The sequence below is a fragment of the Chroicocephalus ridibundus genome, chromosome 1, assembly GCF_963924245.1.
Source record: "Chroicocephalus ridibundus chromosome 1, bChrRid1.1, whole genome shotgun sequence".
Lineage (NCBI taxonomy): Eukaryota > Metazoa > Chordata > Aves > Charadriiformes > Laridae > Chroicocephalus > Chroicocephalus ridibundus.
The window spans coordinates 39,395,916-39,408,966 of record NC_086284.1 but is presented as its reverse complement, the minus strand read 5'-3'; the positions used below and the strand labels follow the sequence as shown (position 1 = coordinate 39,408,966).

Sequence of the window (13,051 nt, the reverse complement as noted above, 5' to 3'; positions counted from 1 at the left end):
CCCCTGAGAGTTTCACTTGTTTCCCATGTTGTTGAACCCTTTAGCATTAATTTCACCACTTCTCTTCTTACAGCCAAAGTAGAGATACAATTGAAAGTATAAAGCTCTCAGGCTATCTGTTGCAAAAATTTGTCCCAACTGCTCTACTCTGACCTTTTGACATCAAAGGATTGCTTCTATACTTTTAAAGATAAAAACAGAGCTGTGTTTCTGCTCCGGTCAACAAATCATTGTTTAAGTTCTTTCCACAGAAAATTCTTACCTGTTGGGAAATCCTAATCCTAGTGTCAAAGTGTCTTTTCTTTATACGTGCAGGCACTCCTCAGTTTTGAAGAGGTACCTCAAAACCTCTGCCATACATCTTATATGTTTTCTTCAGAAAGAAAACAATAACCCACATAGGTACACTTATTATATGTAGAATGAGTGTCTTGCATAGAGAAACCTAAAACTAATTTAACTAGGCATTTTAACTTCTGTAGAAACAATGGAAAAAAAAGAGAGATCAAGCAGGATCTTTAAAGACATATGGGTAAATATTACCCAGTATGTTATTGTTTCCTGAGGAGGAAGGTAGTGAAAAGGAAGAAAAAATGCTGGGGGAAAAAAGAAAAAAAAAAATTTTTTTCATCTGAAAAAAAAATTCCAACTGTTTTATAGCCAAACGTTGTGACTCAAGAAGAAAGTATTTTTTAATTACATTTTTCCCTCATTAGAGAAGCCAGGTTGTATCTATGCTTTCTTAATACCAAGATATATTTGTGAATATTTTACACATACTTAATGATAGTTTTCCATGTAACAATATTTGCTGAATTTTAAGAATAATGCTATATTAGGCACACTGTCAAAAATATATGAAAAAATGTGAAAATAGATGTTCAGCAATATGTTCAGTGGAGTCTTTGATTTCTTATTTCAGCTGCGCATTTGACTGTTACAGGTCACAACATAGTTATAAAGTCTTCTAAATTCCAGTCCCCTTACTTGTTTGCAAAGAAGCTGTAAGAAAACATCACAAAAAGCTGAAATCTAAAAATAAAGGGCCCAATCATACTATTCTTAGCTGCACTCTGTAAGGCTCTTAGTCACAACTTACTCTTGAACCACTGAAATCATTGATGAAGTCAAAATTATGCCATTGACGGAAATATGAGTAAGAACAGGCCTTTTCATCAATGTGGGTAAGGATAACAGAAACCTGACCAAATCTATTGTTAAAAGATAACTCTTCAAAGGATCAGCCATCAAAATTGCACTGGTAATCACAAATTTGTGTGAATTTTCCCATTTAAGATTAGGCAGTGACAATGAGCACCAAGATGAGAAAAGCTCGGACAACTTTCAGAGCCGTTGAGAGCTGTGATCCAGTAAATCCTGTATGACTTACTTCATGGCTTTTATTTTAACTGCACTAACTTTCATCAACTCTTATACTTTATAAACCAGCAAGTTCTACAGAGACATTATTATCCTTAATTTATTGGTTAATGAGGATTTCTGTTCTGGCAATGTCATTTTCTTTCTCATAATATCAGTATTCTACTTCAGACTCTTAAAATGTCTTTTTCTCTATTACATTTATTGTTCTATATTACAGCATTTCATCTCGGAAAGTTCTCTAGATCTCATATGGATCTATATATCAGGAATGATCCTTGTGAAATAATCTTGCTAGAAACAATACTGGCAAGGAGCTCACGATCAAGACCAGAGCAGGTGTAACACAAAACAGGAGCCCCGTTCTGCTCCCTCTGCCTGTTTCAGCAGCCAGGGCAGATGCCATAGTAAGCAATGTGCTGCCAGATCTGGTCCTAAAATGTATGTACTTCGTGTTACGTACTATGCGGTGTATTTTGAAGAATTATGAAATGATGTTTCTTTAAAATGTAGAAAAGATCCTATCCTGAAATTCTTACACAGACGACCCCGGTATTGACTTCATTCAATAAGTGAAACTAAAGCTACAGAACGATGTAACACAAAATCATATTAACTGCAGACTGTATTTACACAATGCAAACACTCACAGGAGTTATTTTGGAAGATGTATAACCTTATAAAAGACTGTAAAAACTACCATAATGCATCTTAGCCAGGTAGTTATGAAGTTTCATCTGACGACAATTCAGTGTCTTTAGATACAGCCCTAGAATATGCAGCTGTGAAATTTTGAGAATTACAGACCACAAACCTGCAAACTTGCAAATGTGTAGAACTGCCCCAGTATCCTTTTGGTGCAAAATATTAACTTCTACTAGCTCTAGTGAGAGAGAATAATGTTCCTCATTTTCAGTAGAAGATATAGAAATAAAAAATTAATACCTCTGTTTTCAGGTAGGAATTCAAACCACTGAGAACGAATGCAACTTCTGTAAGGAAATCTGCTTCTCCTTATACTGCAGCAGCTGCAGACTGCTTTTTGCAATCTTGAAATTTATGAGCTGAAGTTTCTCAAAGTAAAGCCTTGAATAGTGTATCTAAAGACAGAGAAGCACTAATATGGCTTATGGTTTTTATTTGCCCTGTAGACTTTGTCTTCTCAGGTACTACTAGACACCTGGCAATGAAGCTGCACTGGGACTTGACAGTAATCTGTTGACACATCATAAACATCAGGTGCCTGAAGTATTAAGAATGGTCTGTATTTTATCTTAAAATGCTACAGGACTGCCTAGTATGGCAGCTTCGGTGATTCCCATCTTCAGAGCTACTTGCAACACAGTCGTTCTTTTTTAGCTGTTGTGTAGCAAAAGCTGTGACGGCTGTTTTCTTTATTCACTCCCACCTCATTCCTGATATATTTACAAACTTCTCCTAGTTGCATCACAAGTATAATAATAAATAACCTCTAGGATGATCAGCACCCCTTGTTCTACACTACTGTTCTGTCACTTTGAGGAACGTATTTCTAGAACTTATTTGCTTAAAGAAACTATTTGTTCCCCTTTATCCATCCAATCTTTTACCTATTGGAAACCTGCAAGAAGAAACTGCCTCTTGTTCACCCAGGGAAGGAGAACTAATTAACTCAGAACTTTTTGGTAGCAGAGATATGAACATACATGTGTATGTTTGTACATGATATTTCTTTTTCTGATATCTGCTCTTCAAAATAAAGCAAAATCCTGTTTCTCTTAGTCAGGTGAGTAGATCAGCTTGACTTACTCATCAGAATGAGATGAGCAGAATTTGAACAGCAGTCTTTAAGGTCCAGAGTGAACAGAAATCCTTCAGGTACTTACAGTATCCATTTTCTCCTGCTTTCCTATTTTTTCTCCCCAGTAAAAATGAATTATTCAGACCTTAAGTGATTCAAAAGTTGCATGGAATTTTGAATCTGGCAATGACAATTGTATAGCACTGGTGTATATTTAAATATTTTTAACTGACTCATGTTTGAAAGCACCGTTTCTAAAGTATGTTTAGAATATGACTGCTGAAGGTAAAAGCAATGAAACACGACGAAGTGTAGAGCTGTTCTGACTTCCCAGTCCATTACCAAACACTGTTCTTCATCCACATCAACCTCGTGTGCACATCAAATCACAAATGGTCTATTTTCATAAGCCCTTACCACTTGCTAGTCTCTTGTGCCAATAAAAGCCACAGGTATACTGCATCCTTGGCTATCCATCCAAAATTTTTTACATATATATATATATATGTATATGTATAATATGTATACATGTTTAAACTACTTAATTTTTATGGTACTGAAGAAGTTCATTGATTCATATGAGTAACATATGCAACCATGGCACATAGTTGGATGCTACAAAGTAGTGAGTTTTAACAAATTGTTAAACCGTGTGACTAATGTCTAGCAGAAGTCACTTAAAGAGAGGTAAGAGTACACCGCTCTTACACATCTCAGGCAATATTTTCTTCAGCTGCTGGTCGTTTTGGGTCAGTCTGAAACCCATAGTCACTAATTAACACTTTACTCCACAGGTATTCATTGATATAAATTGAATTATCTGTAGAATAAAACACTGTTCATGAGAAGTAAGGGAATCATAAAGCCCATTGACTTTACAGCTTTTACTTCAAAGCAAAAAAAAACTTTTATGCATGCCTAATAAGAGGGAGAAAATTTGTATCTTACTGAGAAAGAAATTATTTATTTGATTTTAAATATTTATAGACTCAATTGGATGTACTAAGTAATATAATATTTAGTATGTGTATATATATCCATGGATATATACGTACATACGTGTGTATATACATACATATATATAAACATAAAGTTTTAATAACAGGCTCCTCCTAGAGAATTCTGCCATTAAACACTTGCTGACAAAAAGAGAGTGAAGAAAAGCAGTCCCATTGTATGAATTATACAGTGTGAGATTATTGTGGCTCAGCAATATATCTGGAAAAACTGAAGTGAATATTCACTAGAGAACACTTACACAATCATTTACCTTTCCCTTACTGAGGTAACGAAGAAAACTGCTTTTCTGAATTGACTAATGAAAGGAGATGATAAAGCAGCTGTTTGGATTCTGTATCTTTTTTTCCACTGGCTATACCTTTGATTCCTAACTGTGCAATTTACTTTTCCAGGCACAGGTTTCCTGGAGTGATTAAGGATATAGTAGATCCAGAGAGAGGGCCGATCCTTTACTATTTTTCCCTAGGTTTGCAGTTTGAATTTTACATGAGGCAGAAGTACAGGACCAGACACAAAGTAGAATCTACATTCTAAATGCAAATTTTATATAAAATTTACACCAGGGATGTGGAGATGGAGAATACAAAATGTATTTTCGTAATGCAAAATACAGTGAAGAGTATCAGATTTTCTTATCTAACTACTTTAAGTCTGGGCCTTTCCTAACTAGAAACCATCCACTCTGTTTCATACTGTATTTTTGTTTTGTCAATACAACTACAAAACATAGTATCAATAAGTATGTTTGAACAGGTTGTTCACTAGGGAAAAACGAATGTTTCCTAATCTACTGGCTGGACCATCTAAACATCCAAAACACTCTGTGTAGATGTTCAGGGAAAGCAAAAACATTATTAGATAAACCAGTATGTGCTACAAGGAGTTACGGTTAACATTCCCACAGTTGTTGTAATAAAAACTGTTATAGAAACCACAACACACCTTTTTAAGGGAGGAAATTCCTCTTTTAGCTTTATATAGATCTCAGGAAAAAAAAAAAAATCATGATTGATATTATACAGTGAACACTGTAAAAAAAGGAATCATATTTTCCATAGGGATTTTACACTACAGTTGAATCTTTACTACTCGGTAGCATCAGTACATGAATTAATTGCTTTATATAGACATTACATGGTTGTAGGAAAGTATAATTTTCTGTCTTTTAGTAACTATTACACTTGTCAGTAGAAAAAAAATGTGTTGGTTTTTTTTTAGCATTCTGACAACTCCATTTTACAGTGAAAAAGTTGACATTACTTAAACAAGTGTCATTGAAAGTTATTTGTTTTTTAAAGCATGAATTATAAATCAAATTATCTCCGGTTGCGCCCTAACCTAAACTCTTTCCTGAAGTGTCACTTTTTGTTAAAATCACTTTCAGATTTTAAGTATTGCTCCACTCACCTAATTGATAGCAACACAAATTCATGATAGGCATAAAATGAAATTGTTTCTGTGACACAACTCAATAGCAGGTTGAGGATTAGTTCACAGTGACCTTGTACAGACAGCCTTTTTTCTTTTTTTTTCTTTTTTTTTCCCCCAGTTATAAATATTCAATTTACAAGCCATCAGTTATTGGAATTTTGGTTGTTTAACCTGCCGATTACTGATGGCCACTTCTATTTAGTTTAAAACATTAGATGCAGCTGGCAACTAGAACATTCGGTGCTCACAGCCCGCAGGGTGTGATAACTCAAAGGTATTATGAATTTTCTTTTGGTACATCAAGTGTCTATGGTGCAACTTCTTTCCCACTAGCTGCATATACAAAATGAGTCTGTGTCACTTCTGATACACTCAGCTCATTCCCCTATGACTCAGAACAGCATATTAGAGAACCACAGGATAAAACAGATATGACATTTCAAATATATTAATAGTCATTATCCAGAGCCTGCTTTCAATCCAAACGTTAAAAATCACTTTGGAACATACCTGTAGTATTTGAATGTTAAGCTGCATTAATCATGAAGCAATACTTTAAATTAAATCAACTGGAGCCAAATTCTGCCCTCACCTTCACTCTACGAGTTCACTGCTCTGGAATACATCTTCTGAGTTTGGACTTTAAACTACCTGCTGAAAATTAAGTCATTCTTTGATTAGCACCCTATATCCAATGGTCCAAATTCTGCCATTTCTCACACTCACGAAAGTCGGTAGAGGACAGTGTGGATATAACTGGCAGAAGAATGCAGCCCAGCTGTAATTTCTAAATGAGCTTTCGTAGAAGACAGAGCATGTAAGTCTTTCTCTATAAAGCAATCATCAATATTGACTCAGGCTACTGGAAATCTGACTAGTTGTTTTGCTGGTTTATGACAGGATGTGAGGGGTTTTTTTACATTTGGGGGTAGGAGGGAATCACCACATACATTTTCTTTCTATTTGACTAAGCAGAATTTTCAACACTGAAGGTTTGGTTGTTTATGGAGAGAGGAGGAGGCAATGGGGTCCCAATGATACCATTCTGCATCAAAAAAATAAATATTTATGTATATATATTCTAAAGAAGGAAATTAAAAAAATTAAAAACATACATCTTGGAAAGATAGCTCATATTTACATACAGGATTGGAGGGCTATAATACACTGTTGCAATAGATGTCCTCAGTGTGTAGAGTTTCTCCCACATCCTGTTAGTTACTGCAGATGATATGACTGCTTCAGAAACACCCTCCCCCCTTCTCCACCCCAAAACAAAGAGAAGTGAAACCTATGGAAGTGCCCACCTCTGTCTGACGATCTTCTGGGAAAATACCCCAGCGTGCCCCAAACGTACTAAACGCCTGCCTGCACTCTCACATGCACCTCGTTTGCACTGCCATAACTCTATTTCAGTGGGCATTTACTTTTGAATCACACGGGAAACACCTATGTGACAGCAGAACCAGACCCACCAGGTGTGGTCTGGTTCCACTTTCATTAAGTCCACCTCTCTTTAGTGACTTGTGTTGGTCCCGTCAGTGGTGCCTTACAGCAGATTTCACTGCAGACAAAAGGTAAAGTTAAACCAGCGTCTAAAGTGAGGTCCAGGGAATTCTAAAAGTCTCCTACCTGAATTATGGACATCCGGCTCGGGGGAGCCTCGCTGGCGTTAGTCCCTTGCCCTGTGAAGCTGGTGTGGCAGCCCACATGTCCCTGGGGTACAGTCAGGTTGTTGGAGGCGGGCTTCAGGTACATCACCTCAGACCTGGGAGAGCTGAGGGGCAGGCGGGTCTGGTAGTCAAAGTACATGGGTGAGGTGGCCAGGGATGGGCTGCTCACCACGTTCATGACATTGAGGGGGCCCCGGCTGTCCTCGCCCTCACTGGGCACCAGCATAATGTCATTCTTGCTGATCTTCTTCTTCTTGCCCTTGCCCCCTCCACTGCCACTGCCTCCTCCTCCCCCGCCACTGCCTCCCCCTCCTCCCAGCTGAGGGTGGCTATACTCGGCAATGCGACAATTATAGGTGCGGATCTCCTTGTTCTCTCGCTTGCACTTCACAGCAATAGTGATCATGGCAGCCAGCAGGATGATGGAGACAGTGCTCAGCGTCACGATCAGGGGCAGTGACAAGTCCCAGTGTGGTCGCCGATGCTGCTCGCCATTCACCTGTGGCTCGCCAGCCTCGGGCAGGGGCCCCGCCAAGGCCCTGACAATGAGTTTGGCCACTGCAGAGAGGCTGGGCTTGCCATGGTCACTGACTTTTACCACCAGTTCAGCCACAGGGCTGAGCTCCTCCCAGTAGGGGTGCAAGGTGCGTATCTCACCGCTAGTGGGGTCCATCTCAAAGAGGTGCTCCTCATTGCCTTCCACAATCTCATATGTGAGACGCCCACTCTCCCCAAAGTCACTGTCCAGGGCACGGACGGTGCCCACGGGGTAGCCCACCCCAGCATTGCGTGGCACCTGCAGCTCAGCGGTGTCATTGATGAGAGCGGGCAGAACGATGAGGGGTGCATTGTCATTGACATCGAGCACAGTGACACGTACCGTGGCATTACTTTCACGGTGGGGTGAGCCCGAGTCTTTGGCCAGCACACGAAACTCAAAGTGCTTTGTCTGCTCATAGTTGAAGCTCCTCAGGGCGTAGATAGCACCATTGGTAGGGTTGACGGAGACATAGGTGTAGATGGAGACATCACCTACATGCCCAGGCAGAATGGAGTAAGAGACTGTCCCATTTTGGCCCAGGTCGGGGTCCTGGGCCAAGACTGAGCCCAGGTACTCTCCAGGGATATTGTTCTCGGGCACCTGTAACACATAGAGGTTCTTGCTGAAGCGGGGTGGGTTGTCATTCTCATCGAGGATGCGGACGGAAAATGACTTGGTGGAGTTGAGTGGAGGGTTGCCCCCGTCACGTGCCACAATGGTCACGTTGTACTCATCCTGTGCCTCACGGTCCAGGGGCCTGTCAGTGACCACAGTGTAGAAATTGTCATAGTTCTCCTCCAGGGTGAAAGGGACGGCTCCGGGCCCGCCGCCACCGCCCAGCACCCGACACTGGAGCTGCCCGTTCTTGCCTGAGTCACGGTCGGTGACCCGCACCAGGGCAATGACGGTACCTGGTGGGGCAGCCTCACTCAGTGCTCCCTGGCGAACGGAGACAAAGCCAATGGTGGGTGCATTGTCATTGCGGTCGATGAGGCGGACAGTGACCTTGCAGTGAGCAGGGATGGGATTGGGCCCCAGGTCCCGAGCCTGGACATCAATCTCAATGAGGCCACTCTCCTCATAGTCCAGGTTGCCCTTGACACGGATGAGACCACTCTGCGGGTCGATGCTGAACAGGTCACGGACGCGCTCGGGTGCGTAGCCACTGAAAGAGTAGAGCACCTCTCCGTTGGTACCCTCATCAGCATCGGTGGCATTAAGGTCGATGACAGCAGTGCCCAGTGGTGCATTTTCTGGAAGCTCTACCACGTAGGAGGCTGCTTCAAAGACAGGGCTGTTGTCATTGGAGTCAATGAGGCGCACGTTGATCTGCACTGTGCCCGAACGTGGTGGGTCGCCGCCGTCCAGTGCCGTCAGCACAAGGGTGTGGTGGCTCTGCTCCTCACGGTCTAATGGCTTCTGGATGACCAGCTCTGGAAACTTCGTGCCATCACCACGGGACTTCACATCGAGGGAAAAGAGGCCGTAGTCATCCCGGGTAAGCAGGTACGTCCGCAGCCCATTATCCCCAGCGTCTGGGTCATGGGCGCTGGTGAGGGGGAAGCGGGTGCCCGGCGCAGCGTTTTCTGAGATGTCCATGTCCACCTGGTCAGAGGGGAACGCCGGTGCGTTGTCGTTCAGGTCTTGGATCTCCACCTTGATCATGCAGATCTCCTGGTCGTTGGCGAACACCTCGAGGGACAGCTGGCACTTGGCGCTGCGCCGGCACAGCGCCTCACGGTCAATGCGCTGCTTGGTGTAGAGCAGCCCGCTCTCCCCGTCCACGTCCAGGAGGTGCGGGGCCGAGTTCTCCAGCACCCGGAAGGTGGACTTGGGGCCGCGGCCACCGCCGGGGCCGCCGCCGGGGCCGCCGCGCTCCGCGGGCAGCATCCCGCCTCCCGCCGCGCCCGCCGCCAGCCGCGCATCGCGGCCGATGTTGCCGATGACCGTGCCCGCTCCCTGCTCCTCCGGCACCGAGTAATTCAGGTTCTTCAGCGACAGGGCGGGAGCCCAGCAGAGGAAGAAGCAACAAATGGAAAGGTACATCCCCGAGCAGGGGTGGGGGGTGCAGCAGCTGCAGCGGCGACCAGGGTTGTCCCCGTCTTCTCTGCCTCCTGCGCTGGGTTTGTTCTTCCTCTTCGTCCGTCGGCTGTCTCTTTTTTTCTTTGCTTTCTTTCTCCCCACCCCTATATTTTAAGTTCCTGAACCTGTTGCTCTAAAACATCTGCAGAGACACAGGATGAGAGGCAGCAAATGGACCATGTAGCTCAGAGGGAGGGAGCAATCGGGGGGGCCGGAGGCGTGGGGGGCGTGGGGGGGGAGCAGCTTCGGCAGCCTTTCAGCAAGCGCTGGCCGTGCTTGCAGTCCCCTCGCAGTTACTTCGGGTGTCCAACTTCGGCAGTGGGAGGATTTCAAAAATCAGAAAATTTGCAAAAGATCTTCTCCTCCGCGCAGGCGAAGAGTTCCCGGTCCTTGATTCCCCGCAGATGTACAAAGGATAATAAAAATAATAACAATAATAAAAAATCGGTGGCAGTGGCTGTTCTTTCTAAAAACGATCAAAAAGATTTCTCTTTTAAATATGTGTATTTATATCTACATAGGAAAGGGGGGCGGCCACAGGTCTGTAAGCAGGGCTAGAAAAGCTTATTTGCTACTCATCGCTTGTGATGCGATTGATGGAGTGGAGGGGTGGGAGAGAGACAGAAGGGGAAAAAAAAGTCTCAGCTTGTTGTTGAAGCCCTCTTCGTGTGCAGTGAGAGGCAGTGAAATGTCTGATTGCACCGCGGGGTTGTTGGTTTTCAGGGAGTGTTTTGCTGCATTTAGAGATCTAATCTTGCATTGCTTGCGGCGGAGAGCTGCATCTCGCTGCCATCGGTATTTCCCCCCTCTCTGTCTCGTACACCCTCACTCTTTCCTTCCCGAATCAGAAGGGGAGGGAACGAGGATTGCAGGGCAAGAGGGGAAAACAAAACACACCAAAAAAACCCCCAGCAAAAACTAGTGTCCGGATTTGTAGTTTCCTTTCTCTCCCTCTACTACCAGCCTCACACTCGTCCTTTTGTAGGGAAAAAAAATTAAGAAACCCACCAGCTGACCGTCATCATTAGCAGTAAATATATATTTTGAGAGAAATTACAGGCTGTGTTCAATCAGATGCACACTTGGGTTTCTTTAAGACAGGCCAGTAGCCGCCGCCACCACCACATCCTTTCTCTCCGTGTATCTCTATGCGTGTGTGCGTATGCGTGTCTGAGGAGCTGCACTTTTCTCGCTGCAGTTTAATTCCAGTTTGCTTTTCTCTCCAGCCGAGAGGAAATCAACAGGCAACCCGTGGCTGGACGCATAGATTTTAAAAAGAGAGCAAGAGAGAGAGAGAAAGGAAGGGGGGCGAGAGGGGGGAGAAAGAAAGAAAGAAAAGCCACCACACACACACTCTCTCTCTCTCAGTCTCTCGCTAAAAGGGAAACAGTCTCTGTATTCACAGGGCTGCGCTGTCAAGTGCCTCTCTTTTCTTTCTATTCAGCATCTCCTTCCAATGACACTGCCGCCTAGTCCTCTTCATTTAGGGGAGGGGAGAAGAAGAGGAAAAACAATCCTGGCGATAAATAAAGTGGTAGACCTTTTAATCGACTAATTCGCTTATATTAAACCCTATGCAGTTCCGCGATTGGTGTGATGCATTTTTTGCAGTCCTTTCAAGATTTAACAGTCTCTCTGGGCATCTTGGTATAGGGCAGAAGAGCGGGGGCAACGCCAGATGCATTCCCCCCTCTCTGATATACCGTTCCCAGCGATATGGTGTATAGGTAAATATTGGGGAAGGGTGACTAAATTTTATTTCAGGTTCTTTTAACAACCAGAAATAAATGAATGGCACAACCAGAAATGCAGGTGTTTCAATCTGCTGGATGAGTCAGATCCAGCGGAACAAATCACATTCACTATCGCCTCATGTTCCTCCCTTCACAGACATTAGTTGCAGCTTCTTCCTAACGCTTCTCTGACTCACTCTATAGACAGGATAAAAAAAAAATTAATCAGATTTATATTTTTTTGGGGGGTGGGAGGGGTAAGGAAGAAAGGGGAAAAAAAAAAAAAGAATGGGGGTGGGGTGGGGTGTCGGATCCAGCTACACTTTTACTATACCTCTTTCTCCGGGAGACTGAGGATCAGGAAAACAAGGCTGTTATCCACTCACTGGCACAGAGGCGCGTCTGTCTCCTGCTTTGCTGAGTGTTTTTAACCACCTTTCCTCAGTGTTATGTGTGAAATAAGTCAGAGATCTTTCATATTAAGAGGAAAAAAAAAAAGCCAAACAAAACATAGATTCCCAATACATATCTCACAGATCTAGTTCCGAGTCTCAGTTCTGCACTGTTTGGGTTTGGTTTTTTTTCTCCTTTATTTGAGTCCAGACCCAAAGTACACAGTTAATTCTGCAACCTGTGGTGGAGAGGCTTTCAAAAGGAAAAGAAGAAAAAAATAAAAATTAAAAACAACAAATATTCTTCTCTGCCTCATTGATGGGTGGCCCCTCTCAAACAGCCGGTCGCCAGAAGTCTTAGCCAGGCAGCACGCGAAAGCCACGCCGACGCCCGATAAACCAGATCCATGTCAACCAGCCGCCCCGCCAAGGGAAAGTGCAGCGAAATTCAGAGAAAAAAAAATTCAACAGTTGGAGCCGCTCTCTGCCTCTCTCACTTCCCCCCCTCCTCCTCCGCGCCTCCCTCACTGCAGCACTGGCGGGGCCGCCGCGCCGCGCTCTCCCAGCGCCGCTCGCCGACTGCCGCTATTCACCTCACGCCGCGGCTTAAACATTGATACGGATTCCCCGCCAGCCAATCGGCGGCGGAGGCGCCGACCGGCCCCCGCCGCCGGCCGGCCAATGGGAGGAGGCGCAGGGGGGCGGGGCGTGTGTGAGGGGGGGCGGGGCGTGGCCGCGGCGGGCGCCGGGTGTCATTGATTAGATGGGTGCGCTGGGAGACGGGCGACGCGCGAAAGGCAGCGGGCGAGCGAGCGGGTTGCGGGGGCTTGTCGCCGTGCGCCGCAGCGCCGCGCCCCCAGCCGCCCCCCCCCCCCCAACTGCTCCCGGCTTCGCTTTATTTATTTATTGAATGATTGATTGATATACCTCCCATTATTTATTTATTTATTGATACACCCCCCCTTACTTATTTATTTATTAAGGTATATTAACAAATCTCCCGTGATGACGGGGGGGAA

General features: G+C 44.2%; 1 protein-coding gene across 9 annotated transcripts in view; it reads right to left on the bottom strand.

The window, feature by feature from the left end:
- The window catches only part of PCDH17 (protocadherin 17), a 142,047-nt gene extending 129,464 nt beyond the window's left edge, over window positions 1–12,583 (bottom strand). For all 9 annotated transcript variants that reach the window (XM_063335209.1, XM_063335218.1, XM_063335234.1 and 6 more), the window contains exons 1-2: window positions 11,975–12,583; window positions 7,244–10,296 (exon numbers count right to left, since the gene is read on the bottom strand). In XM_063335209.1, the coding sequence (XP_063191279.1) occupies window positions 7,244–9,871 (2,628 nt within the window). In that variant the 5' untranslated portion in view covers window positions 9,872–10,296; window positions 11,975–12,583. The remainder of the gene's footprint in view (window positions 1–7,243; window positions 10,297–11,974) is intronic.
- Between the last annotated feature and the right edge of the window lie 468 nt (window positions 12,584–13,051).